At 51.6% G+C, this 26295-nt stretch overlaps 1 protein-coding gene across 5 annotated transcripts; it reads right to left on the bottom strand.

Annotated features, from left to right (window-relative positions):
* Positions 1–205: 205 nt before the first annotated feature.
* On the bottom strand, positions 206–26079 carry LOC311514098 (uncharacterized protein). 5 transcript variants are annotated; one of them, XM_084616452.1, is made up of 10 exons: positions 26014–26079; positions 24271–24357; positions 23540–23758; positions 22881–22903; positions 22086–22177; positions 21752–21784; positions 18770–18861; positions 17920–18046; positions 6054–6167; positions 206–5697 (listed from the first exon to the last, which is right to left on the bottom strand). In XM_084616452.1, the coding sequence occupies exons 1-10, from the start codon at positions 26041–26043 to the stop codon at positions 4178–4180; spliced, it is 2337 nt and encodes a 778-aa protein (XP_084472578.1). In that variant the 5' UTR covers positions 26044–26079; the 3' UTR covers positions 206–4177. The 5 variants fall into 5 exon arrangements, with proteins under 5 accessions (XP_084472578.1, XP_084472579.1, XP_084472577.1 ...); XM_084616453.1 differs by having other exon boundaries at positions 206–5694; positions 22086–22180; XM_084616451.1 differs by having other exon boundaries at positions 22086–22180.
* Between the last annotated feature and the right edge of the window lie 216 nt (positions 26080–26295).

The raw sequence follows: 26295 nt of genomic DNA on the forward strand, positions 1-26295 counted from the left end.
TACAGGTTGCAACCCTGCCCCACCAGCCTCCCTTCTTGCACAGCAAACCAATAAACAGTTGGTACCAATCGTCCCCTCCTCTCCACCACTCCTGGCAACTGGCTTGCCAAATCTGTTACCCAGGTTTTCCAGAACCCAAAGAAATGGTAACTTACCTGTTTCTCTTCAGGTGATGTCGGAAATAAATCAGTGGGGACACATCTCCTCCGTTTGATAAGTGCTTTTATTTAAAACTGCTTTTTATTAGCTTTGAAGCACACACACACATATACATGCTGTAGCAGTAGAGTTCGAGCATTCAACACATTTATATTTACCTAAAGTTTGAAATGCTTTTGAGGAATCCACAACCAGCCTTCCAGGGGCCCTCCTTCTGTCCAGCTGCTGAGCACTTTAGGTGCCAGGCCCTTGCCCAAAGAAAAGCTCCTTGGACTGCTTCCATGCACACTTTCTCACTAAACTTTTTATAGATTTTCTTTTGACAAAACACATAAACTTATAATAGCCCCTAATAGGCTATCGATTTTTCTAGCAATAATTCATTATTCTCCTTAACAGCAAAGCAGGTTTAGCAAAAGAACTTACCAACACAGACAATCAGATTCAAGGTCAGTTTTTTACATTTCCTCCCTTCTTATGAATTTGTCCCTTCACTTTATTATTTTTACTTAGTAAAACTGCAGCTTGCCGCTGTTTTTGTTCTGTCTGCCTAAGCAAGGCCAAATTATTCCTATGTGGTGTTCTTGCTTCCAGCTTCTGGTGGGCTAAGTGCACAAGATGGCTACGAATTATGTCAAATCCAGTCCCTTTACTCCAAAGGCACCGGCTTCTCTGTAAGCCTCATGAAACTTGGGATCCAAGTGGTAGAGGATACTTGTTTCCGGTTTAATCATAGCATCCTTTGGGACCACAATACATTCCACTGAACTAGGGAGCTGTGTTATGAAAGCAGTTTTATCAGGGCCTATATCAGCCTGGTCTCCTTCTCTGGGGTGAAAACCACCCACGGTGTACCTGCTATTAATACTGGACTTGTTGCCAAATCTTTGGCCTTTGTGAAGGAAAATGTACACTTCACTGAAGTAAACTCCTTTACCAAACCAGGCACTTTTCAGTAGCCATGAGGAATATTCCCCAAACATGCCCAATTTGTGTCTTTAATATGGTGGCACGGATCTTAATTAGGGACTAGAAACAGACCTGGATCTGAATCCCTGTAAGCCACCAAAGGTGGGGCATCTATTCAAAAACAGACGTACTGCAGCGATCTCACATTCAACCCTGATTTCATTTTACACACATTTGAAGCATCTCCAAAAGATGTGTTCAGCAAAAATGCCATTTCTACGTCCTCCCCATCTACATAGATGGGGACAACGTTATCCATATCATAGGTTTAGCTAGGAGATATATTGAGACCTAGACCGTAACTACTTTGGGAATCAAATACAAGGGTATTTTGCCAACTTCCAAATCCCTTACTGAGGAATTCTCTCCTTGGGGCATCTGAGACAACATTTACCTAAAGAACCGAACAACACTGTAATCATATGCAGTTTCCTTTTGTTAGTTGCACAATTTGGGGTGTGCTGTTCACCATTTCAGAATGGAGACTTCCTTGGTAGCATGCCCAATAGCATGCCGTATTCTCTCCTGTTGACTGAACGGCACTTGACTTTCCTCCATGTCATCATGGAGGTGCAGGAGAAGAGCAAAAATAACATAAGAAATTGTTATTTTAGTAAACGGTTATTGGTTAAAGTCCCTAATAAATCTGAGCTTCACTCAGTCAAACAAAACTAATATCCAATTATGTGAGCAAATAGACTTCAGAAAAAAAGAGGAAAACCCACAGCACAGAGAGGTATAAGACACTTTCAGTTTCATATAAAATGAAGTTCCGGAGCAGGTTATATATATGGCTCAGAATCAGGAACACATTCTCCCATAGCATTCTCCTCTGATCCATTCAAAACTACTTCTCTCAGCACTTATTGAATCATCTTATTTACAAAAGTTAGCAGCATTGGAGTGGAGAAAAAACTCCCAACCTGCCCATCTGCAACCTTCCTGTCAGCAGTAAAAAGCCCAGAAGTGGCTTTGCCAGTAGATAGACAGAGGGATTTATACTCTGAATGATCACTGAGATTGGGATCCATTCAAATTTGTCTCCCAGGTCTGTGACACCTTCATCTCCCGCCTTAATGAGCCCAAGGTCTGGTCTACAGTAGGAAATTAGGTCAGTATAACTCCATCACTCAGGGGTGTGGATTTTTCCACACCCTTGAGAGAAGCAGTTCAACCAATCTGACTTCTAGTGTAGATCGCACTAGGTCAAGGGAAGAATTTCCCTGTCAACCTACCTGCCACCTCTTAGGGCTTGTCTGCACTGGCAAGTTTCTGCACAGTAAAGCACGCTCAAACTGCCAACGGGTCCACACTGCCAAAGCGACTCTGTGTGCGGAAACACCGCAAAAACCCCACCCCGAGGAGAGTCGCCCGGCTGTCGGCACAGGGGCTCCAGCGCTCTGTTGCCAGTGTAGACACTTGATTGCTCCCCGTGCTGTAACTGGCCTCCAGAGCGGTCCTGCAATGCCTCAAGGGACCGCTCTGCCGCTCCCGGTTTTGAACTCAGCTGCCCTGGAGACGTGTGGCCCCTTCCCTGGCAGAGCACCGCTTCTGACAGCTGTTGCGTGCGGATCTGCTCCGGGACACAAAGCAAACCGTTCATGTGGAAGGCTCGCGCCGTTGAACACAGAGGCAGGTGTGTGTGAGAGAGAGAGCGAAAGAGACCGCGGTGCAGAGAGCCCAGGGAGGGAGGCGGGGGCTGATGTCGGGGTTTCCCCCTCCCCCTGCCTCAGGACTGGTTGCTTCCTGCCCCTGTCTGAACTTACAAGACAGCATGCTGGTACACACTCTGTCCCCCAAAACACACGGTCTCTCTCTCCCCTCACACGCACACACTCCCCCCGCCCCACTTCGGCTGAAAAGCAGCTGGCAACGTAGTCGGATGCCCGAGAGTGGGACAGCGACCGCAATGCACTGCTGTGGCAAGAGCTGCTAACCTGGATGTGACGGGGTGGCCACGCAACGGCTGTTCAATTCCAGCGTTTTAATGAAAGGGGTGTAACTCGCGGCGCGGAAACCTGCCAGTGTAGACGTACCCTAAGGGCGGTGAAGAGCTACATCAGTGTTTTAAGTGTACGCAAGCCCGAATTTAGTAGCAAAGTGCAACTGCCCAGCAGCGAGAGCGGAGAACGCTGCATCATGTGACACTTAGGGAGATGGCTGGGGCGGACGTGAAAAAGATAAACTCAGCACGGCCCAGAAAGAAGGTAACACGCCTGGGGTGTTAGGGAAGGAGGTAATCTCTAGGAGCCACCACATCTCTTTCTTGTGTCACAGAGGCTGAAACAACACTTCCTTTCCTGCTCCTGTTCTGTGTTATATTTAAATAAGAAAAGCAATACACCCCTCCCCCCATTCAGCACAACCCAAGGCAACATGAGAACAACTGGGAATGAGACAATCTATCCCCAAAGGGGGAATGAGGCGACTGTAACAATTCCTTTGCAGTGAGAGGAACAGTATAAACATGCCTGCATCATGAGACATGGCAAACCCTTTCCAAAGCACCCTGCGACCAGGTGCAGCTGAAGAAGTGGGATTTTTACCCACGAAAGCTCAGGCCCAAATAAATCCATTAGTCCCTAGGGTGCCACCGGACTCCTCGTTGTTTTAGTATCAGTGTGATGCTCCAGGATTGTTTAGACGAGGAGAACGGATCGAGGTTAGGTCAGGCCATGAGGAAATGTGCTAGATAATCGCAGCCAGTATACACAGGCTTTGTTTTTACTGAAAGAAGAGTTATGTTTTTACATGGCAAGATCAGGGAGCTTTGATGTCAGTGTAGTTCACTTCTGCTAGCTTTACCACCCCAACCTGGGGCTGCGGGACATTCCTGGTAGGAGGGGGACACACTCCCATGACTCATAACACAAAGGAGTTGATACAGCAACAGGACTCACCCCAAAGAATGGCAAGTTTTAAAAGGCACAAGAGGGCAACTCACTGGCAGATCTGAGAGACCGCGGCGATGCAAATGATTCAAACAGCCTGAAAGGCCGCTGTGTGGGAATTAGCCACAGTATTAAAGGAAAGCAATGTTTTGTCGGCTCTAGACAAGAGGTTTGTAATGTTGATCTCCCTTAGCCATTCTCTGATGATAAACAAGGGCTGAGCGCGGACGGAAGCTTTTCTCCCAAGAAGCGTCTCTGGGGTCTCTCTCCTGTGTGGACCCTCCGATGTGCAGCAAGGGCTGAGTGCTGCGAGAAGCTTCCCGTGCACTAGGAGCATTGATAGGGGCACTCACCTGTATGGATTCTCTGATGTGCAATAGGCCATGTGAAGGTGTTCCCACGCCCACAGCGCTCATAGGGTCTCTCTCCTGTGTGGACCCTCTCGTGCCTAATAAGTGTTGAGCTCCGAGTGAAGCTTTTCCCACGCTCACAGGATCACTCCCCTGTGTGGATTCTCTGACGCGGGGTAATAAGGGATGAACTCGGACTGAAGGTTTCCCCGCACTCGTCACATTCATAAGGTCGCTCTCCCATGTGGATCCTCTGATGCGTAATAAGGGGTGAGCACCGAGTGAAGGTTTTCCAGCATTCATAAGGTTGCTCTCCCAGGTGGACTCTCTCAGGTTTAATAAGGGTTGAGTTCCGAGTGAAGCGTTTCCCACACTCACAGCACTCATAAGGGGGTGCTCTCCCGCATGCGTGCTTTGATGTGTAACAAGAGCGGAGATTCGAGCGAAGCTTTTCCCGCACTCGTGGCATTCGTAGGGTCTCTCCCCCGTATGGATTCTCTGGTGTGTAATAAGGGATGAGCTCTGCGTGAAGCTTTTCCCACACTCGCAGCATTCATAGGGTCTCTCTCCCGTGTGGGTTCTCTTATGTCTGATCAGGACTGAGAGCTGAGAGAAGTTTTTCCCGCACTCACGGCATTCATAGGGGCGCTCTCCCGTGTGGATTCGCTGATGTGTAACCAGGTGTGAGCGCCGAGTGAAGGTTTTCCCACATTCCCAGCATTCATAGGGTCTTTCCCCGCTGTGGCTTCTCTTATGGTCAAAAAGGCCCGATCGGCTACTGAAGGTTTTCCCACACTCACGGCATTCATAGGGTCTCTCCCCTGTGTGGATCCTCTGATGGGCAATAAGGGACGAACTCCGAGTGAAGGTTTTCCCGCATGCGCAGCATTCAGAGGGTCTCTCCCCTGTGGGGAGCCTCTGATGGGCAATAAGCCGTGAGCTCAGTGGGAAGGTTTTCCTGCACTCATAGGGTCTCTCCGCTGTGTGAATTCTCTGGTGTTCTTTAAGGTGTGGGTGGCTACTGAAGGTTTTCCCACACTCAGGGCATGTGTTGTTTCTTTCTCCTGTTGGGATTCTCTTCTGGGCTGTGGTTTCCTTCTGGTCCTTGGGAGTTTCCCAGTAATTAATGGATATACTCATGTTCTCTCCTGTCTGGTTTCTCTGCTCTCTCTCTGGCCTGTGCTCACTCTCACCGTCTTTTCCCTGCTCGTGACTCCTGGACACATTCCCTTTGGAGCGTTGGGATAACCCCACGTAGGGTCCCACTTGCTCAGCATCTTCCTCCTGTGGATTCTGCTCCTCGTTCTTACTCACTGTCCCATGACCTGCTGAGAAACAGAGAGAAACCTCAGAAACAGGGATGAAAAAGGCGAGGGCAAACCAAAATAAGTGGTAGTGAGACAGAAAAAAAACAGGATCTGAATTCCACCAAACTCTTTCCCACACAGCAAAGAAAAGGGCATAAAATCTTACTTCTACAGCCCATGGGAGGGGAGGTCAAGGCAGGAGCCACTGCCAGGGGTCAATCAGGATGGGTAGGAAGCCATGAGCGATATCTGCCATGAGGCTATGACAGCTGCTTGGAACAATCCTGAACTCAGAGAGCTCACAAGGTCCTTGTAGGGAATCCCAGCTGTTTCCTTGAGGCACTCCCAGCTTTTGAACTGGTTTAATGATTCCTCACCTGGGCAGGCATCCCTCCAGATCTTTCTTTCCTCTGAGCCCTGGACATCTGGGACCTCTGGCTTTATCTCTCCTTCCAGCTGGGAGATCACAGCAGACTTGGGAACTGGAAACTCTGCTTAGAGAAAAGATCAGGGGAGTTCATGGGACATTTGTCACAATAAAATGTTCCATTCTTTTAACTCCAGACCATTTTAAAGAAGTAATATGCTGGGGCCACCTCCCAGGTGCACAAATCACAGAATCATAGATGATCAGGGTTGGAAGGGACCTCAGGAGGTCATCTAGTCCAACCCCCTGCTCAAAGCAGGACCAATTCCCAGTTAAATCATCCCAGCCAGGGCTTTGTCAAGCCGGGCCTTAAAAACCTCTAAGGAAGGAGATTCCACCACCTCCCTAGGGAACCCGTTCCAGTGCTTCACCACCCTCCTAGTGAAATAGTGTTTCCTAATATCCATCCTAGACCTCCCCCACTGCAACTTGAGACCATTACTCCTTGTTCTGTCATCTGCCCCCACTGAGAACAGCCGAGCTCCTTCCTCTTTGGAACCCCCTCTTCAGGTAGTTGAAGGCTCCTATCAAATCCCCCCTCATTCTTCTCTTCCGTAGACTAAACAATCCCAGTTCCCTCAGCCTCTCCTCATAAGTCATGTGTTCCAGTCCCCTAATCATTTTTGTTGCCCTTCGCTGGACTCTCTCCAATTTGTCCACAATCCCTTCTGTACTGGGGGGCCCAAAACCGGACGCAATGCTCCAACTGTGGCTTCACCAGTGCCGAATAGAGGGGAATAATCACGTCCCTCGATCTGCTGGCAATGCCCCTACTCATACAACGTGTAGGGCACTGCTTAATGAGGGATTTAACCATCCCCATTTCTGCTGTGAACACACACAGCCAGACAATCATCATTAAACGGTCCCAAAGGACAGAGAAGGTAACTCCACATCCGAGAAAGTGAAGGTTGCAGCCAGTGGGAAACCACTTGGAACTGCTTCTTACTGACAAAGAGAGGCCCAGAGACAATGAGTGAGTCACAGGGAAGCTGGGAGACATCAGTATGGGATGTGGGGTTCAGTGAAGAAAGGAACAGGAGGGAGTGAGGATGTCCCTGAACACAGTATCGTAGCGGTGGAGATGTAAGGAAAGCACATTCTGAGGAATTAGGAAATATTGCAACTCTGGTGTAATAGGCGGGAGTATGAAAATCCCGCAGCGTGTGGAGAAGGCTGGGGAATCAGATGCTATAATTTAGGAGCAACAGACTCTAATTCCTCTGGAAAAAGAGAATATGAGGAACAGGAATTGGGCCACGTGACCTCAGGAGGGACTGACTCAAAGACCCCAAAGAGCTTGCAGTGAAGAAAGACTGCAGCTGGTATAGATGGGGAGGGAAATCAAGACCTTCCGAGTCCCCAGAAGTTGCATTACCACGGTGACAGAATGCACCCCTGTGTTCATATCCTGCACATTACTGTAATAATCTTAGCACAAAATATGCCTTGTAAGGTATAATTTGAAAACTAATAACTTGGTCAACAATAGCAGGGCAAAATGTATGTAACAACATCATATGTAAAGTTATGAACATAAGATGAAATGATGAAACATGCTAAAGTGTGTTTACCAGACAAGTCTGTGGAGAAGGTAAACATGTTTCTCCAAGACAAATTAATGCCCGGCCAGATGTCATCAACGCCGACGGGCCATCAACTATCAAGGGGCCTTTCTTTGGAAAGGAAAGGGGGCCAGAACAAACAGAACTGCATCTTAGCAAACAACTTAGCTAACCTCCCCTCTCAGCTAGAGAGAATGTTATCTAGGGGTCATTTCCAGGAAGATGCATTTCAAAGGGTGACCAGTATAAAAATGAGGGCAAACACCAGAAGGGGTCTCTCACCCTGTCTCCCTCCTCCCACCGGAGATGTCAAAAGAAAGAGCTGCTGGACTTTGGGGGAGGGATCCTGCCCGGAAAAGTTTCTTCAGTAACGCTGTCAGAAGCATGAGGTAAGGTCATCACTTTGGGGGGGGGGGCAGGGCCAGCCTTACAGATGGGCACTGTGCGTGACCACCCAGGACACTGCAGTCAGGGGGGCACTGGGATCACCCCCCCCCCCACCCACACCCACAAACAGCCAGCCCAAGACCTCTTTAACCCCCGCAAGCACTGGGCCCAGAGCCGGGGAGTGGCAGGGCTGTGGGTGCCCCAGCTCGGGGTGGGGGGTCCTACCATGCGCTGAGCTCCAACTACTCCTCCAGGCTGGGCTGGGGAGGGATGGGACTTCTTCTTCCCCTGCACGGGCCACTCCCTGAGCTGGGTGAGACCCACCTTTGGGAACCTCGCCCGGCTGCAGAAAACTCCGTGCGGCTGCTGCTGGAAACCCAAGTCTCAAGGCAATGCCACGGCCAGCAGCAGCATAGGGGTGAGGGTGGCTCGGTATGGTATCGCCCCCCTTACTTCTGTGCTGCCCTCAGACCTGGGCTCCCCGCCAGCAGGGCAGAAGAAAGGGTGGCAATACCATGACCCCCCCTACACTAGCCTTGCGATTCTCCCCTGGCCTCCTTTTCGATCGAGACACCCCTGATTACACCACCACGAAAGTCCAGATTTAAATATCTGAATCTAGGACACGGAAAATGTTTAAAATCCTACGACCACGAAATTGACCAAAGTGGATCATGAATTTGGCAGGGCCCTAATTATTGATGTTGACTTGGTTATTGGGATATTTGCTGGATGAATTATTTGTTTTCGTTTAAAAGGAAGGCTGTAAGGAAAACGTATAGGAAGGGAAGGTGTTGTTAAGAGACAAGGTCCACACTATTAGCTTTGAGCCTCTCTACCTGCTGGGTCAAGCCAGTTTACAGAACTGGGTTAAATGCCGAGGGCCAAAGCCCTGGGATCTAGGAGATCGAAAGGTCTGGAGCAGTTTGAAAAGGGATTCTCTCTCAAAAGGAGCCTGGCTGTTCAGATGGTTGTTTGGGAGAAAGAAACAGAAATACATGGAACCTACTGGGGTGTCTGAAGAAGACAGATCTGCCTAGCTGAGCATTTAGAGAAGGCAGGCATGTGTCAAGAGTGGTTGTTATGACAAAATCCCTTTTTTCTGTCTTCCTTTTTTCCTACTGCAAAAAACCACTGACCCCAGACCTTCCCAAGGTACAGGGTATTGCAGCCCTGGGCCTGGTCTAAGAGTAGAAGAATTAAAGTATCCCACTACGGGAGAGGGAAAGGCCCCAGGCAGGGCACTTATATAGACCGTGAAAGGGACACAGGAACGGCTAATCCTCTCACTCACTATGACACCCACTTCCCTTCCACCCACTGCTCTCAGCTCTCCCCACCTCCTGGGACTCCAACACCCACTTCTTGTGTTCTCACCTTCCCTCCTATTGCCCACAGCTCTCCTTGATCGCTGTTTCCCCAAAATTCCTGCTCCCCCAAACACTTTCCACCATGCCCTCCCACTGTCCCAAGTGTTCCCTGAAGGCTGGATACCTGTGTGATTAATAAGACTGGGACTTTTCAGCTTGGAAAAGAGATGGCTAAGGGGAGACATGATTGAGGTCTATAAAATCATGACTGGTGTAGAGAAAGTAGATAAGGAAGTGTTGTTTACTACTTCTCATAACACAAGAACTAGGGGTCACCCAATGAAATTAATAGGCAGCAGGTTTAAAACAAATAAAAGGAAGTATTTCTTCACACAAGGCACAGTCAACCGGTGGAACTCCTTGCCAGAGGATGTTGTGAAGGCCAAGACCATAACAGGGTTCACAAAAGAACTAGATAAATTCATGGACGGATAGGTCCATCAATGGCTATTAGCCAGGATGAGCAGGGACGGTGTCCCTCACCTCTGTTTGCCAGAAGCTGGGAATGGGTGACGGGGGATGGATCACTTGATGATTCCCTGTTCTGTTCATCCCCTCTGGGGCACCTACCATTGGCCACTATCAGAGGACAGGACACTGGGCTAGATGCACCTTTGGTCTGACCCAGTATGGCCGTTCTTATGTTCTTGTGTGTGTCTGGGGTGGCTTAGACACAACAAATCCTGCATCTTCGCGGCGGGGGGGGGGGGGGGGGGGGGAGGGAGGGGTAGATGAGATGACCCTTGTGGTCCCTTTTAGCTCTGTGGCTCTAGAATTCCTTGCTCCTAACTCCCAGAAGCTCCTCCCCAAAAAATTATCCCTTCCCTCCCTCCCATTACTAGTTCCCCCACTTCCCAGAGCATCCACCCTTCCCTTTACTCCCACCAACATCAACCCTCCGAGCCCCATGCAGTATTGATCCAATGCCCTCCCATTGCTTCCAACCCTGCATGGCACCCCCAAACTCCCTAGGGCATCTGCACACCCCCTCTGCCCCGCATTGCTCCTGTGAGCCAGGAGGGCTCAGGACAGTAGGACTTTGCCCCCAACCATACCCTCCCCGGTCCACTACCCCCAGCCCCTTCCCACCTCTCCGACATCCTCCTTTCCGCTCCTTGGTGCCTCCGCATTATTCTTATTTCTATTATTAATTATTGTTATTAATTACTGTTATGCCTAGCAACCCCAGCCAGGGACCAGGACCGCCACGTGCGGGTCGTTCTACTGACACAGAACAAACAAACAGTCCCTGCCCCAAGGCGCTGACAATCGAAGAATCAGACAAGAGACAGATGTCCTGATGGCAGCAGTCCCAGCATCTTAGCCATTACCATGTAGGAGAGGATACGTAAGGGGGAGACAGGCCGTGAAAGGTCTTGAAAGCGAAGAGAGGCGGGTGATGTTTGACGCAATAGAGACGGGGAGCCAGTGGAGGGATTCAAAGACTGGGCAGCGTCACGGATTTACAGGCTGTTCGACGAGCCAGCCTTTGATACCATCTCCCTCTTGGGACTGCCTTCTTTCGGGTGCGACCGCAGCCGGGAGCGAGAGGCCTTCTAGCCTGGGTCTACAGACCCCGTGCAAGCGGGTCTCACACTAGTGTGTTAAAAATAGCTTGTGGGAACACTGCTTTGATGCGGCCGCTCGGCCTGGAGCCCAGGGATCTCGAGCCCACCCGCCCCCACAGCTTGAGAACCCCAAGCTACAATCCAGTTTCTCACTGAGGTTCTTCAGGGAAGTCACACGAGTTCAGGCTCCCGGCAGAGACGCTCGCTCTTGCGGCGTGATGCAATCAGTCGGTATCTGCAGCCATGCAAGACAGCCGTTCCAAAACAAGCCACCATTTACGAGGCGTGGGATTCAAACACCCTTAGGCCAAGCTGGTAAAGCAAAACTTAACTCAAGGTTCATGTTGTCAGAATCATCTGCTCAGGTTTTCCCAAAGCTGCTCCATTTCATCTCGGTCTTCCTGCCTCAGGCAGTCTGCCCAGTCCAGTCTGTCTCTGCCTACTCCCTTTGTCCCATGTAGCAACCCTGGTGCGTTCCCATGTTCTGAGTCCCTCGGCTCCCGCTCATACAAGCCATTGAGTCTTCCAATGTCTCTGCAGGGAGCTCCATTCAGTTCTGAACAGTGTATCCCTGCCAACCCAGACAGGCCTATGTTACGCCAACAGCCAGTACATTCCCTGTCCCAGAAGAGGAATTCACACCCACTGGGCAACAAAGGAAAGTGAGAGGGGAGATTTAGTCACGCATGTTTTTCATTTTAAAAACACAACAAAAACCCTACAGAAATGCCCATATTCTCTGCAGGGAGATGTGGTCAATGTGAAGGGCTAGGATAATGAATCATCAAAATTATAGAAATGTACGGCTGGAAAAGACCTCAGGATGTCATCTAATCCACCCCACCCCCAATCTCAGGCAAGATAAAGTACACCTAGACCATCCCTTACAGGTGTTTGCCGAACTTGTTTTTAAAAACCCCAGTGACAGGAATTCCACAACCCCCATTGGTAACCTATTCCAATATTTATCTATCTTTATAGTTGGGAAACTTTTCCTAGTATCGGACCCAAATGTCCCTTGCTTCAGATCAAGCCAACTACTTCTTGTCTCACCCAGGTGGACATGGAAACCAACTGATCCCCATCGTCTTTAAAATGACTCTGAACACCCTGGAAAATGATTATCCCGTCTCTCCTCCGTCTTCTTTTCTAAGAAACATCCCCAATTCTTTCCTCCTCAGTGTTTGAGGGGAACAAGGCAGCTTTGCGGAGGTTTCCTCCTGAACGAATACGAGCAGGGGAAGACTGCATTTGTCAAGATCAGAGGAAAGGATGCTGCAGTATTTGAGAGAGGAGAGGTGAACCTGGGCAAAAGTTCCTTAGGGCCCATATGCAGAATGAAAATGCAAGCTGTAGACAGAGCCTAGATGTGAGGACCTATAGCGACGTCCACGTCAAAGGTGTTTCCCAATTTAGGGGCCGGAGTGACAAGGATGGTGGTGCTGTCTGCAGGGACAGAGAGAGGAGCGTCAGGATGGCTTGGGGAACATTTTGAGATCTCTGTTTCAGTCTTTTTAGCTGTTCTGCTGACGTTGATGGTTAGACACCCGCAAGGAGATGTCACAGAGACAGGCTGAGATTTTAACGTGGACAGAAGGAGGCGGGCCGGGAGCAGAGAGATAGATCTGTGTGTCATCGGCATGGAGGTGGTAGAAGAATTTGTGTTTGTGGAGGAGATTGCCCAGAGATTAGGTGTAGAAGGAGGAAGAGGAGAAGGGACCGAGGATGCAGCCCTGTGGAACACACACAGCAAGCTGGAGTGGGGATGGAGGGGATCCTCCAGAGGACACGATGAAGGAGAGATGAGAGAGGTAGGAAGAGAATCAGGGGACCACAGGAGAAGACAAGATTTCAAGAAGAACAGCGTGGCCGGTGGTGTCAAAGGCAGCTGTCAGGCCAAGGAGGGGGAGGATGGAGCACTGGTTCTCAGCTTCGCCTAGGGCGAAGTCATTAGAGACTTTGGCAAAAAAAGTGCCTCAGTGAAGTGCTCTAAATCTCTGCTTCCCTGAAACTTTCCCTTCCCACCAGACCCTCCCTACTGCAACCCCTTCCCTCTCCTCCCATTGCCCCAGTCTTTCTCACTCCCTAATAGCCACTGATAGACCTATCTTCCATGAATCTATCTAGCTCCCTTTTGAACGCCGTTATAGTCTTGGCCTTCACAACACCCTCTGGCAAGGAGTTCCAGAGGTAGACAGTGCTTTGCATGAAAAAAATACTTTCTTGTGTTTGTTTTAAACCCGCTACCTATTGATTTCATTTGGTGGCCCCTCGTTCTTGTGTTATGAGAAGGAGTAAATAACACTTCCTTCTTTACTTTCTCTATACCACTCATGAGTTTATAGACCTCACTCGACGCTCCTAGCAAGTTCCCGGCATATAGGAGGAGGAGCAATACCTGTGAAGATGCAGAGGCTGTTGACATGGGTGGGGTTGGGGATGAGGAGTTTGGGGTGTAGGAGGGTGCTCTGGGACCGAGGGGTTCGGATGGGGATCAGGGAAGGGATGGGGATCAGGGCCCGACCCATCGCCCCACCGGGAGCTCGCGGGCTGGCTTAAAATGGCTCCGGCCCGTGGGCCGTAGTTTGCCCACCCCTGCTCTAAAGGAAAGTCTGTGGTCAAGCATAACACAATGCCTCTGATGCTGAGTTTGCATTTGGCCTCTCCATTTTCGAGACACAATGCACTGATTTGCTGAATTTTGCATGCAGTTGGCTGGCTGCATAGTGAATGCACCAGAGTACTCCCTAATATACCAAAGTCCTTGTGCGGTGTGGTTAATCACAGATCATCTGAGTAGATAAACCAGTTTGTGCTGGGGTAACTTGGCTCATGGTTTGTGTAGAGTTTGAATAATGGAGGGGCCAAGACACTACCTAGTGGAAGGCCATTTTCCTGTCAATGCCACCGGCTCTGTTTGCCACAAAAGTTTATGAAGAATCTTTCATTCTCCAGCATGGTCAGTATTAGCTTCATGACGTGGTGGTTCTTAGTTACCATTAGTACATTGAGAAGGAGCCCCCGACGACTGACTGTCTCATAGGTAGATGAGACATCAACAAACATCACTGCCATAATCGACCCCATTTTAGATCCATCTTTGCTATGTTATGTCAAATTCAGAAGCTGTCCAGTACCCGACAGCCCTAGGGGAAAGCCAGCCTGTTCGCTGATAAGAAGTGGAGTGGTAAAGTTGTGTAAAGGCAAGTATAAAAGCAGCTGCTCAAACAATTTTAAAATATTGGACAGGAGTGTGACAGGTCAAATGTGTTTTGGGTCTGATGGTTCCTTAACAAGGGCTATTCTCTTGGCTTGCTGACAGGTTTTCAATATCTTGAGCTGGATGCCACAGATACTGAACTTACTTAGGAGCCAATTCTGCCTGTGTGGGCCGAAAGTTTGGAGGGCATCGAGGCCTGCTGATTTCCCTGTTCTCATGGCATTGAGGCCAGCACTGGATGATTGCCCTGTTCTGTTCATTCCCTCGGGGGCACCTGGCACTGGCCACTGTCGGAAGACAGGACACTGGGCTAGATGGACCTTTGGTCTGACCCAGTGTGGCCGTTCTTACGTTCATCCAATATGGATGTATCCGGGGATATTTGCCAAAGTGATGACCAGTTGGCAGTGGTTCCCTTAACCCTCCCATTGCATAGCAATCGGATCAGCCAAGATGTTGAAACGTCCACCCACCTTTGCACTGTCAGAAGGTCTACGTACGATTGACCACGCTGTTTGGCTGTATGGATCATATCCATGCATTCTAACAAGTTCTGCCAAGATTTTAGGCATTCTTGAGCAGTTGCTGTGACGAAGTGGGAATGTTCTTAATGTTTTCTCTGAATACTGTGTGGGTGCCTCAGTTTCCCCTGTGCCCTTCTTAAGTATCTAGGTGGTGGGATAAGGGGGTGTGATTGTTGCAGAGCCCTAGAGGGAAGGTGTGATGTGGTCTGCACAGAGAATGGCCGACACCCTGTCTCCTGGCATCTTATGGCCTGAGACCCTCCCCTGCAAGGTGCCAGCTGAAGGGGTTGGAGAACAAAGAGATCCAGTGGCCTCCTGGCTCGGAGAAACAGACAAAGGCCAGAGGAGGGACTGGAGGGGGCTTCAGTTTGGAGCTGGCCAGGGAAATGGAGGGAGGCCCAGAACCGAGGTCTGGGGTCCCTGGCCCCCAGAATGAGCCTGTCTGAGGGGTCCTGTTTCCTGAACCTACAAGCTCTGTTTTGGACTGTGCTCCTGTCGTCTAATAAACCTTCTGTGTTACTGGCTGGCTGAGAGGCACAGTGAATCGCAGGAATTGAGGGTTCAGGGCCCTGACTCCCCCACACCCTGTGACAGCTGCCAACAGGAGATGTTGACCAGCGGTGATTGTGTAATCTCCAAATGGCTCGTCTTGGAATTTTTGCCTGTATAGCTCATACAGCATGGCTGAGCAGGATGCTAGGCCCTGGGTACACTCTCTCCAAAATCCGCGAGGAGACTTTAGCCTAGCAGACAGACAGACAGAGAGACCGAACTGAAAAAGCAGCCACAGTCCCTGGGTATCCATGCCCCAGGTCCGAAAGCTAGGTCAAAAAAATCTCCGGAGAACGCTGGCGGGTTTGCTCTCTGGAAGCTGAAGCAACGTCGGAATGGAACAAAGGGAACAACTGAGCCGTTTACCTCCACTCAGATAGGGTGGTGGTGTGATCTCAGAACTGGGTCTAACTCCAATTTCCTACCTGGATGAGCTACCAAGGGCTCGGTCAGGGTTATACCCACACTGCCAACGGCCACCGCGAAAGGGACTTGGTAGCTTTGGGTCACGAATTGGGCTCTTAAGCCTATGTCTTGAGCAAGGTTCCATCATCCTTGTTCTCTGTATTGCCCCACGAACTGCTGTGGCTGTTGAAATCCCCAGTATGTACTTCATTGTACGGGTGGGTTGATGGAATTGAAAAGCATCTCTGGTGGCTTGTAGATGGAGGTCTTGTTGAGCTCAGTGGTGAGAAGCTCAATGGGATTCTCTTCTGTTTTATAGATGGAGGCAATCCTGATGCCTGGCTTCACAAATTATTACTGGTTGCCATATTGGCTGTGTGTTCTCTCCAGCCAACATAAATCCTAGTGACCTGGTCGGTCTTGTAACCCTCAGTGAATCTCCTGGAGGCAGAGAACACGGCCCCAGGGTTTTGTGCAAATATCTACAATCGTTTCCTGTGTAGGAGCTGGCAGTCCATCTTCTATGCAGAGACAAGAAAGACTCTTGTGTCTGGACTTGGATGAAAGTTCTGGTCGCTGAGGTCTCCCTCCGTTTTATAGCATCATCGTAATAAGAAGTGGAAAAGCGATAGTCGGAGGGGACAGGGATTGCCACAGCAAAGCTCCAGCTGTGTCCCCTGTTCCAAAGCTGAACACACTGCCAAGGGAAGTGGCAGATTCTCCATCACTTCAAACAGGAGGATGATTTAGTCATACACAAGCCATTCATCTCGATACCACAGTAACTGCATGAAATTCTATGGCTTGTTACACATGAGGTCAGACTTGATGAATTTATAGTCCCTTCTTGCCATAAAACCTATGAATTTATCATCAATATGAGGAAGGACTAAGGGAACATGCTACTGGTTGTGTTCCAGAGACGGGAATCCCAGCATTTCTCCGCATGCCCTCCAGCTGCGTGCACTGGGTCAGCTGTAGCTGTAATCGGACAGTGGAGGGATTAGTTGGAGCAGCTTGGCAGAGCTGTGACTGTGATATGAAGAGAGGTCCATGTGAACCTAGAGCAGTGGTTCCCAAACTGGGGTTCAGGAAATGTTACAGGGGGTACTCGGGAAAAAAATCCCTAATGGTGGACAGAGCTGTCCCCAGAGACCCCGGGCAGCACGGGGCTAGCAGCCCGGAGCCCCTGGACTTCCAAGAGCTGAGCAGATCCAAGCAAGCATCTCTATCACACTGAGGAGATTTAAACTTCAAGACTCCTCATAAGAAATGGAAAGGGAGGTGGATATTTTTTGCTGTTTTTAAAATTAAATAGGCAGCTAGTGTTGTTTTTAAAATTATGATGAAGAACAAGTTTAAGCTTCGTTGTAACGTGCGTTGTTTGCCTGGACTGCTCAAGACCTGAACGTTTGTGTCGGAGGAACTCTTTGAGCTGGCTTCTTAAAGCCCTTCAGGCGGTTTCACATCCGATACTCCTGGAGGAAATCTAGGAGCCTCGTCTTACAACAGGCTTATTCAAAGTGATACAAGCCACGAAAGGGAGATCTTGGAAGAGTGCTGCCATTTTCATAATGTATTTATTATCATTACAGTATTTTTAGTGGTGTGTAATAAGCATGTCATGAAAACAAATGTTATATTTCCAAGATCACCGCTTTATAATTTTTGCTCAGGTAAAGGAGAAAATCCCTGGAAATATCCATTTTTAGGTTCGCGAGACTTGACATTTTAGTGAAAGGGGTTCACAGGTTGTTAACGTTTGGGAACCACTGACCTAGCAGGACCAAGCGTGCCTCATTTCAGTGACGAGTGTTGGGGGTCGCGTCACGAAAGGTGCACAAGGGTGTGCTCCAGCCACGGGTTTGTCAGCAGTTTGGTGGCCTTCGTGTTACTGGTCCCCAGGGCTCAGTGAGGGGTAAGCAAAGGCGACGACTCAGAAGGAATCCTCGGGGTGACGGTAAAGAGAGGGTAACAAGCAGCTTCTGTTTGCAAGGATGGAACTAAACCCAAGTTTTGCCTTAGCGAAGAGACGACGTCAGACTTTGTGGTGTACTGCCCCTGTGCCCTGTTCCCAGAGCGTTGTGTAGCAGGGCAGGGCACAGCGCTGGTGTGTGTGTGTCACTGGCATGCCGGGGTGTTGCTGAAACAGGGCAGAGTTAAGGTTACATGAACCTTAACTCTTCACTTCCCCTTCTAGTAACCGCGGGGACGGGAACCCTTACCCAGCGCGGTCACATTCTCGTAGGTCTCCTGCATGACGTCTCTGTAGAGGGCTCTCTGAGCGGGGTCCAGCAGAGCCCACTCTTCCTCGGTGAAATACACAGCCACCTCCTCGAAGGTCACCGGCCCCTGAAAGAGCAAGAGCCCCCCCGCTCAGGACCTGCTGCCCCACTCACAGCCCCACTCTTCGTGATGCACCAAGGCCCGTCAATGAGAAGCTCTGGGAGGCCCAGGGGCCCTCCCTGTTCAGAGCACCCAGGAAGCATCAGGGTGAGGGGAGAAAGAGAGAGACCCTCACCCCCCCCAGCAAAGAGAGGGGGCAGGGGGTCCTCACACTCATCACCCCCCTACTAGCCAGAGGCTGATACAGGAGATGGAGCCTCCCCAGCAGGAACCAGGGGCAACTCCCTGGTGGGAATGAGAACACTCTCCCCATGGCCAGCAGCTGGATGGGAGCGGATGGGGTGTCTTCCCTGAGTCCCTCTCACTGGTGCCTCCTCCTTATCTCCGCTTACTAGGTTCGTGCTCCAGCACTGAGAGTCTGGTCATTTTTCCCAGCCCAGGTCGGCGGGGCTTGGGGGGTGGTGGTGGGGTTGTCTCCTGTGTCTCCTGTTCCACAAATAAGGACTTTCCACCATAACCCCCAAGGGGTCTGTTCCTAGAATCAAGTCCCCAAATAAAACAAGCCCCAGCAGGTTTGTCACCCCCTGCCCCCCTCCCTTTCTCCAGCCTGTGGATTTCCTGCCCCCACCCACCTCCAGACTCAACTCCGCAGAAGCCCCAAACGCCTCGGTGTTTGCTGCCCCTCTCCCTCCAGCAGGAAAACACCAACAACTCCCTTGCGATCCCTACCTGAGCCTGCTCTTCCCGCTCAGCCATGTCCCTTCCCCCTCGCCTGGGAGGATGAAGCAATCTGGCCCTAAATGTAGACGTTATTCTAGAGCCTGTCGGGGTGAGAGGGAGAACAGGTGAGAGTTCAGAAGGGACCTCAGTGCATTTCACGTCTTGATTCCCCCTAGCTCTTTTCCTGGGAAAATAAAGAGCCATTCTATTATTTTATTACAGAACATACACAACCCTTCCCACCAGGGCTAAACCCACTGAGACCTTGTACAACCATGACCTGGTCCCTGAGTTAATCACCTGACTTAACTGCAATTAAACGACAGCCCTACTTAATATTCATTTAAAACGTTCACCTCTTAAATTCTAAGGAGGGCAATGCTTTTGTTGTAGGCATCCTCCATTGTAAAGGTCCTGCACAGTTTAACGGATACAGTGTTTCCTTCCACATGGAAATGACAAAACTTTGTCCCATCAGTCACCACAATTGGCATAATCCCAAAACTAAACCCTGAAAATTTTATTAGAGAGGCTGTGTGTTATCTTGAACCTTACCTTCAGTTTGACTGCTTCAAAAAAATTACAAAAATTCTCCCCAGGCCTTGCTAATTAAACAGCAAACATTAATTTTAAATTAAAAAAAAAAAAAGAAATCCTATTTAATTTTCTTACAATACCAGCTCAACAATCAAAAAAATCCTCCCTCAAAAGCGGCCCATAATTTCTCACATGTGAAAAAATTAACAAAATTGCTAATCGTGAAAACTTACAAAAGGAATTGAAAAATATTCAAAAGTAATTGTTTTTGAAAACCAGCCTGAATTGCATGTGCGAAAGAGAGAGAGTGAAAAAGGCATAACTACTTATGTAAATACTGTTTTAATGCTTAGTACTGTTTTAATGCTTAGTACTGTTTTAATGCTTACGAAAGCACGTAGAAACCAACAAATGTGTGCTAAAATACCTAAAAATCCTCAGGCAAAAGTCAATGATCCAAAGAAGGGTAACTATTCTGGCTTTAAAATTTGCTAAGGGTCTAAGACCCCAGAACACAAAGTGCAAACTCTAATTAATTTAAACCCCCCCGCAATGTTTGAGAAATCTGTAGTTTTCTGGGAATCTACGGTTACTGCAGGGAATTCATCCCAACATATGCCAAAATTACCAGACCCCTGAGTAAATTACTACACGGACATCGGGACTGGGACCCTGCACAAAATCAGGCCATACAAACGTTAAAAACAACTCGAACCCCTTGCTTACTTTACCCTCAAAAAGGAAAAAATGTGTGCTTAAAAATTGCATGGATAGAACACAGTGTAAGTCCTGAGTGGCATGCAAAAATAAACTCAACCCCCCCAAGCTACTGCTTATGTAAACAACCAAGTACTGCCAAAACACCCCTCAAACTACGAAAAGGTACGAGTAACAGAGTAAGATCTACGACACTTCAGTTACATCATTAATTAAAATGTCATTCTTTCAAAATCTAAACAAAACACATTAAAAAAAAAAATCAAAACCTATAATCTGAACCAAAAATCTAAACAAATAAAGAAAGAGTAAAGTGCCAAGTGCCAAACGAACCTCCTAAATTCCAACGATGAAATAAAAAAAGTAAAAAATAAGTCTGTTAAAACTAAACAGTTCTTAAAAGCAAAAAAAATTAACCCAACTGCATCAGTGTCAGGACACTAATCTTAAGGCAATAATTAATGGAAAAGTCATCAGTATTTGTCCACAAAAATTGCAATAACTGTCTTATAAAGGAAATGTTTGTGCCAATTTTCCCTTGGCGTATATAAATAGCAAATCCTTCCTTCCTTCAAAAACAGGAGCCAGCATTCTGATGCAAATATATATATCTATGAATAAGAGAAAAAAAATCTGAAAAATTAAACTAAATTCTGTCGCCAGCTGGTATCCTGACGTGGCTGCTGTATTGTTAGCCTTAAAATCAGCTATAAAAATGGATGTGTCAACTTTCGTATCATGTACAAATTCGAACGATGTGAGGCCTAGTTGCCTGTTTTATCTTCATACCTGGCCTAACAATAAATTCTAAAATGCCAAAAGAAAACAAAGCAGACACGTTAAACTAACTCAATTTGTTCAAAAAAATAAATGAACCATCTCTTTAAAAAATAGGGGAAAAAAACCCCCCAAAACCCACACGTGCAAATAAACCAAATCGTCTAAACAATTATAAAACTCACACACCTGCCAAGCACGAAACAGAGTGGCAAGTGAAAATATTAACTCATGCTCAGTCATGACCATTTCAACGAAAAATAAATGTTTTTTAAGAGTTTACCAAAAGAAAAGTAAAAGCAAAGCCTCTGTGAAAGAAAGAAAGAAAGAAAGAAAGAAAGAAAGAAAGAAAGAAAGAAAGAAAAGGTTTTCTTTCTATCACTGTCTTAATATTAAACAGTACAAAAGTTTATAAACACATTTAACCCGTTAAGCTTTGAAAAATCAATACAACAGCTCACCGCCGGGAAAAGTGTGAGAAACACAGATATACACTATAGCACCTTCCTTCTCGTTCAAAATTAGACCACGCGCTCTCTTCCCCTTCACAGCCCATCTGTACACCTGCTAGCAGCCCCATTTCTCATTCGAAGTCAGTCTATACAGCTGGGTTCCACCTAAGACTTCCCTGCCCCGCACCTTCCTGGGTCCATCTTCAGTCACTCGTTAAAAGCTGCCGGACTGCTCAGCATATGGATGGTTCGTCCTGCCTCACCCTTTCTCGTACCTTTCAGATGGTTGTTCCCTGCTGCCCCTAAGGGAAACACCCCCCTGAGCTCCGGATTCGCTCTGAATCCCCATCGGACGCACAGCAGGCGCGAACCAGTCCCGGGGCTCACCCGGCGTCACGTCGTTCCACCCTTTCCAGGGGCACATGGGGGCTGGAGGCCGTGATGCCCTGTCGCGAACATGGTTATTGGTGTGAAATCTCCCCCCGGCCCGTCAGAGACGGACACGTACCTGCGTCGCTCCCCAGCTCCCGTCGCAGCGTCTCTAGGGGAAGGAGAGGACGGGAGAGGTGAGGATTCAGTCCCTCGCGTTCATAGAGAAATCCCCATTGGTTATTAATGGAACCGCTTTAAACTACGGGACGGGGACACAGACCGAGGCCCACATCGCAGCCGCTGCGGACAGAGCCAGCCCCACAGGGCGACTCCCATGGGGAAGGGCGACTCGCGGAGCTGGGGCTGCGAGATGGAGCCCGGGGTCAGTGACATCCCGAGAGTCCCCGACTCCTCCCCAGGGCCGGGGTCGCTCTAACCAGAGGAGACGCCACCCCCAGACTCCCACTCACCTTTGAATCCCCGCAGGACCTGCTGCAGGACGGCACTTGTCAGAGAGAAATCGCTGAGCCTCCTCTCCAGCTCCGCAAATGTCCCATCCTCCCTGCTAGGGAAAGGAGGGGAGAGAAATGGGCCTGGATCCCCACACCAACAATTCGTTACCGTTATTTATTAAGTCCTCGATTGTCACGATCAGCATCACGCAGGGGGAAAATAGCCCCCTCCTGCTCCTACGGCTCCTGCTATTTCCACCTCTTGTTCCCCTCCTTTCTCCGTTTCTCGCTCTTCACGGTCTTTGTGTCTCTCCTCCCTACAGGAACTCCCTATTCCCACCCCTCCAGGGCTTCACTCCCGCCCTCTCCCCGTTCCACCCACGACCAGCCAAGGAACATTGAAGTGTCATCATCTCAGCTGACCCTCCAATGAGATGAACGGAGGACAGGGGAGTTCACGCCCGTCCGAGCCATGGCGTTGGCTGACTCCGAGAGGCGACGTGTCTCCGTCTGCGTTTGGGAGGGTTTCTTTGAAACCAGGAGGGATAGAAACTTCCTTTAAAAAAAAAATGGAAAGCCGAGATTCTGCACACTGTGAATACGTGATGCTGCTACAACAATACGACAGACAGCCCAGGTCCGGCCCACGGGCCATATGTCAGACAGCCCTGGCGGGACCTCATTAGCTGCCAGAGACAGCTGCTAGGGGAGACGGCTCGTCTCATATTGCAAGGACGGGGGAAAGGCAATATTAAGTGCAGTTTCCAAGCGTAAGGCAGCACGAGGTGGAGTGAAATGGAGCCGGGGACTTACCTGCTCCCAGGGTTTCCAGCATCCTGAGAGGGAGAGAAAGGAGAGGCTGTCAGGGGGGCGCCGCAGGCTGGGGAGGCCTCCTGCTCGGCAGGGCAGCCATCCTGGGCGTCTCGGGTGTTTGGGGCATTTCAGACTCTCAGGTTCCCGTTCAGAGAGCAGCTGCCGCCCCCCGCCCCGGCCCCCCAGCAGGGCTGTTTGTTCTCAGCAGCCCCAGGAAGCCTGGCTGGGAGGACACCACTGGAGAAAGTTTCTCCCCAGGCACTTTACAGGAAGAAAATATTTCTCCGCCTTGAGAGTGAAAGTCCCGCTAGGGCTGAGAGCCCCACAAGCCCCCTGGCCCCATTAAACCCGTTCACCTGGGGTGAGAGGGGCCTTAGGCCTGGCTCGGGGCCTCGGCATGGGGGAGGGGATTTCACCCTGCAAGTGCAAATGTAGACACACATTGACAGGGCAGGAGAGAAGGTTTTGGGGTTGTAGCATCCAGGACTCATCTCTGGCTCTGCCACAGACTCAGCGTGTGGCCTTGGGCTCTGCCCCGCTTTCCCCCTTTCTCCCATAGGGACAATGCCCCTGTCCCCCCTTTGTAAAGTGCTTTGGGGCCTGGGGCGGAGACGCTCCTACAGGAACGCTGCGTGTGGTCATTGCAACGACAGCCTGACCTGCAGGGGTGGGCTCAGCAGCTGCCCCTTCTCTCCTCCCCGCTCCCCGAGCAGGGAAATCTCCCGGGACCCTCGGCAGGCGCCCGCATCCCTTCTCTGGACAACGGCTCTCTCGAGCTCTTCCAGCCGGGACAGCAGCCGCTGCTCCTGCTCCGCCAGAAACCCTCGCAGCTCCCGCCACTCCCAGACCATCTTCTGCCTCTCGGCTGCCGTCCGGCTCTGCAGCCACAGGGAGAGGGCGGGTGGGTACCGGGGGAGACCCACAAATGCCCCTCCCGGCGGGTGGGGGAGTTATTTCCCAGAGCGCGGGATCTCTTGCGCTGGGGGACGGGAAGGTTATTTACCCCAGCAAGGGGGGACGGAGCAGGGCAGGGGTGAGCTGTACATCGCTCATGGGGGGGGACTGTTCTCCCCAAAACCTCATCCGATTGCTCTGGGCCAAACCCTCCATCTCTGCAGCCGGCATTTCCTCCCCATCCCCCCAGGTGCGGGAAAGGCTCCCCGGTCACTGTGACACGCAGACAGCCCGTGGGCAGGGGCTCGGGGCTCACACAGACTGACCCGCTCCTGCCCAGCGGCCTCCCGCACCCCACGGGCACCATGCCACCCCCGTGTCGGACCCTGGGCTCCGGTGGGGACGGGTCCCTGGATGAGGCTGGCAGGCCGGGCCCTGCATTCGCCGTCACTCGGGGCACCGGGATCCCTGGCGAACCTGGGCCCTGGGCACCTACCAGCAGCTCCTGGCTTTGCCGCGGCTCCTCGGCTTCGGCGGCTTCTCTCTCTTTTCCCAGAGGGGCCCGATGCTCTCGGGGGGGCTCCTGGAAGAAGCGGGGGGGGGGGGGGGGTTACAAACCGCTGCAAACGGCCTCCCATCCGGGCCTGCAGATGTCCATGCAGAGTCCCTGGGACTCAGACTTTTAACCAGGTCTTCTTTAGCCTCAGCAAGGAAGACCCGGGAGGGGGCAATGAAAGGGGGCCCAAGTTTCCCAGAGAAATCCCAGGACCCCGTGGTGAAGGGACGGGGGTGCAGCCCAAGCCCCCAGCTCCCAACATCCCCTGGCCCCACGCGCCTCCCAAGCAACCAGCTTCAGACATTGCCCCAGTCTCCCCAGCTCCAACGCCCCCCCCCTCCAGAACATGGACCCACCCCCGCAAGTCAAGGACACCCCAAACTCCCAGCTCTACCCCCGGCATCCCCCAAACTCCCAGCTCTACCCCACCCCGACACCCCTCAAACTCCCAGCTCTGCTCCCCCGAAATCCCTCAAACTCCCCATTCTGCCCCCACACTGACACCCCCAAACTCCCCATTCTGCCCCCGACACCCCCCAAACTCCCTGCTCTGCCCCCCACACTGACACCCCCCAAACCCCCAGCTCTGCCCCACACCCTGACACCCCCAAACTCCCCATTCTGCCCCCACAGACACCCCCCAAACTCCCCGCTCTGCCCCCCTCACTGACACCCCCCGAACTCCCCACTCTGCCCCCTGACACCCCTCAAACTCCCAGCTCTGGCCCCGGCATCCCCCAAACTCCCCACTCTGCCCCCCACACTGACACCCCCCAAACTCCCAGCTCTACCCCACCCCCTGACACCCTTCAAACTCCCAGCTCTGCCCCCCCGAAATCCCTCAAACTCCCCATTCTGCCCCCCACTCTGACACCCCAAACTCCCCGCTCTGCTCCCTGCCACTGACACCCCCCCAAACCCCCAGCGCTGCCCCCCACTGACACCCCCCAAACTCCCAGCTGTACCCCCCCGACACCCCAAACCCCCAGCTCTGCCCCCCCGGGACACCCCCAAGCCCCCAGCTCTAAACAGCCCCCAACCCCCAGCCCCAGCCGTTCCCCCCAGCCCAGCTCTGACCCCCACTGACATGCCCCAAACCCCCAGCTATACCCCCCCGGGACACCCCCCAAACCCCCAGCTCTGCCCCCCCGGGACACCCCCAAACCCCCAGCTCCAAACAGCCCCCAGCCCCAGCCGTTCCCCCCAGCCCAGCTCTGACCCCCACTGACACGCCCCAAACCCCCAGCTATACCCCCCCGGGACACCCCCCAAACCCCCCGCTCTGCCCCCCCGGGACACCCCCAAACCCCCAGCTCCAAACAGCCCCCAACCCCCAGCCCCAGCTGTTCCCCCCAGCCCAGCTCTGCCCCCCACTGACACGCCCCAAACCCCCAGCTATACCCCCCCGGGACACCCCCCAAACCCCCCGCTCTGCCCCCCCGGGACACCCCCAAGCCCCCAGCTCCAAACAGCCCCCAGCCCCCAGCCCCAGCCGTTCCCCCCAGCCCAGCTCTGCCCCCCACTGACACGCCCCAAACCCCCAGCTATACCCCCCGGGACACCCCCAAACCCCCCGCTCTGCCCCCCCAGCCCCCCGCTGCGCTGCGCTGCGCTCCCCTCCCGCGCCCCGCCGGGCTCCGCGCCCCGCGTGTCCGCCCCACGCGTGTCCCCGCCCGGCCCCACCGCGCGGCTCCCGGCCCCGGCCCCGGCCATGGCCCCGCCGCGGCGGCCGCACGAAGGGCTCCCGGGCCCGGGGGGGCAGGAAGGGGCGGCTCCTGCCCGGGCCTGGCCCTGCCCCTCCGGGCCCCACGCAGGGTGTTTGCGAGGCTCCGGGAATGGGGCGGCCTGGGGGGGGGGCAGAGGAGACCCCAGAGGGGGGCAGGCACCCACTGGGGTGGGGGGGCTGGGGTGGGGTGACTGTAAAAGCCAAAGCCCCAGATATGGGGACACGGCTCCCAGGGGGCG

This window comes from Lepidochelys olivacea (assembly GCF_965140295.1).
Source record: "Lepidochelys olivacea isolate rLepOli2 genome assembly, chromosome: 28".
NCBI lineage: Eukaryota > Metazoa > Chordata > Testudines > Cheloniidae > Lepidochelys > Lepidochelys olivacea.

Coding starts and splice junctions, on each gene's coding strand:
- LOC311514098 (XM_084616451.1), bottom strand. CDS start 26,043: ATGGCCGGGGCCGGGGCCGGGAGCCGCGCG. Junction 21,785..22,085: donor GGTCCTGCGGGGATTCAAAG/GTGAGTGGGAGT, acceptor TCCTTCCCCTAG/AGACGCTGCGACGGGAGCTG. Junction 18,862..21,751: donor GGAGCTGGGGAGCGACGCAG/GTACGTGTCCGT, acceptor TCACCCCGACAG/GCTCTAGAATAACGTCTACA.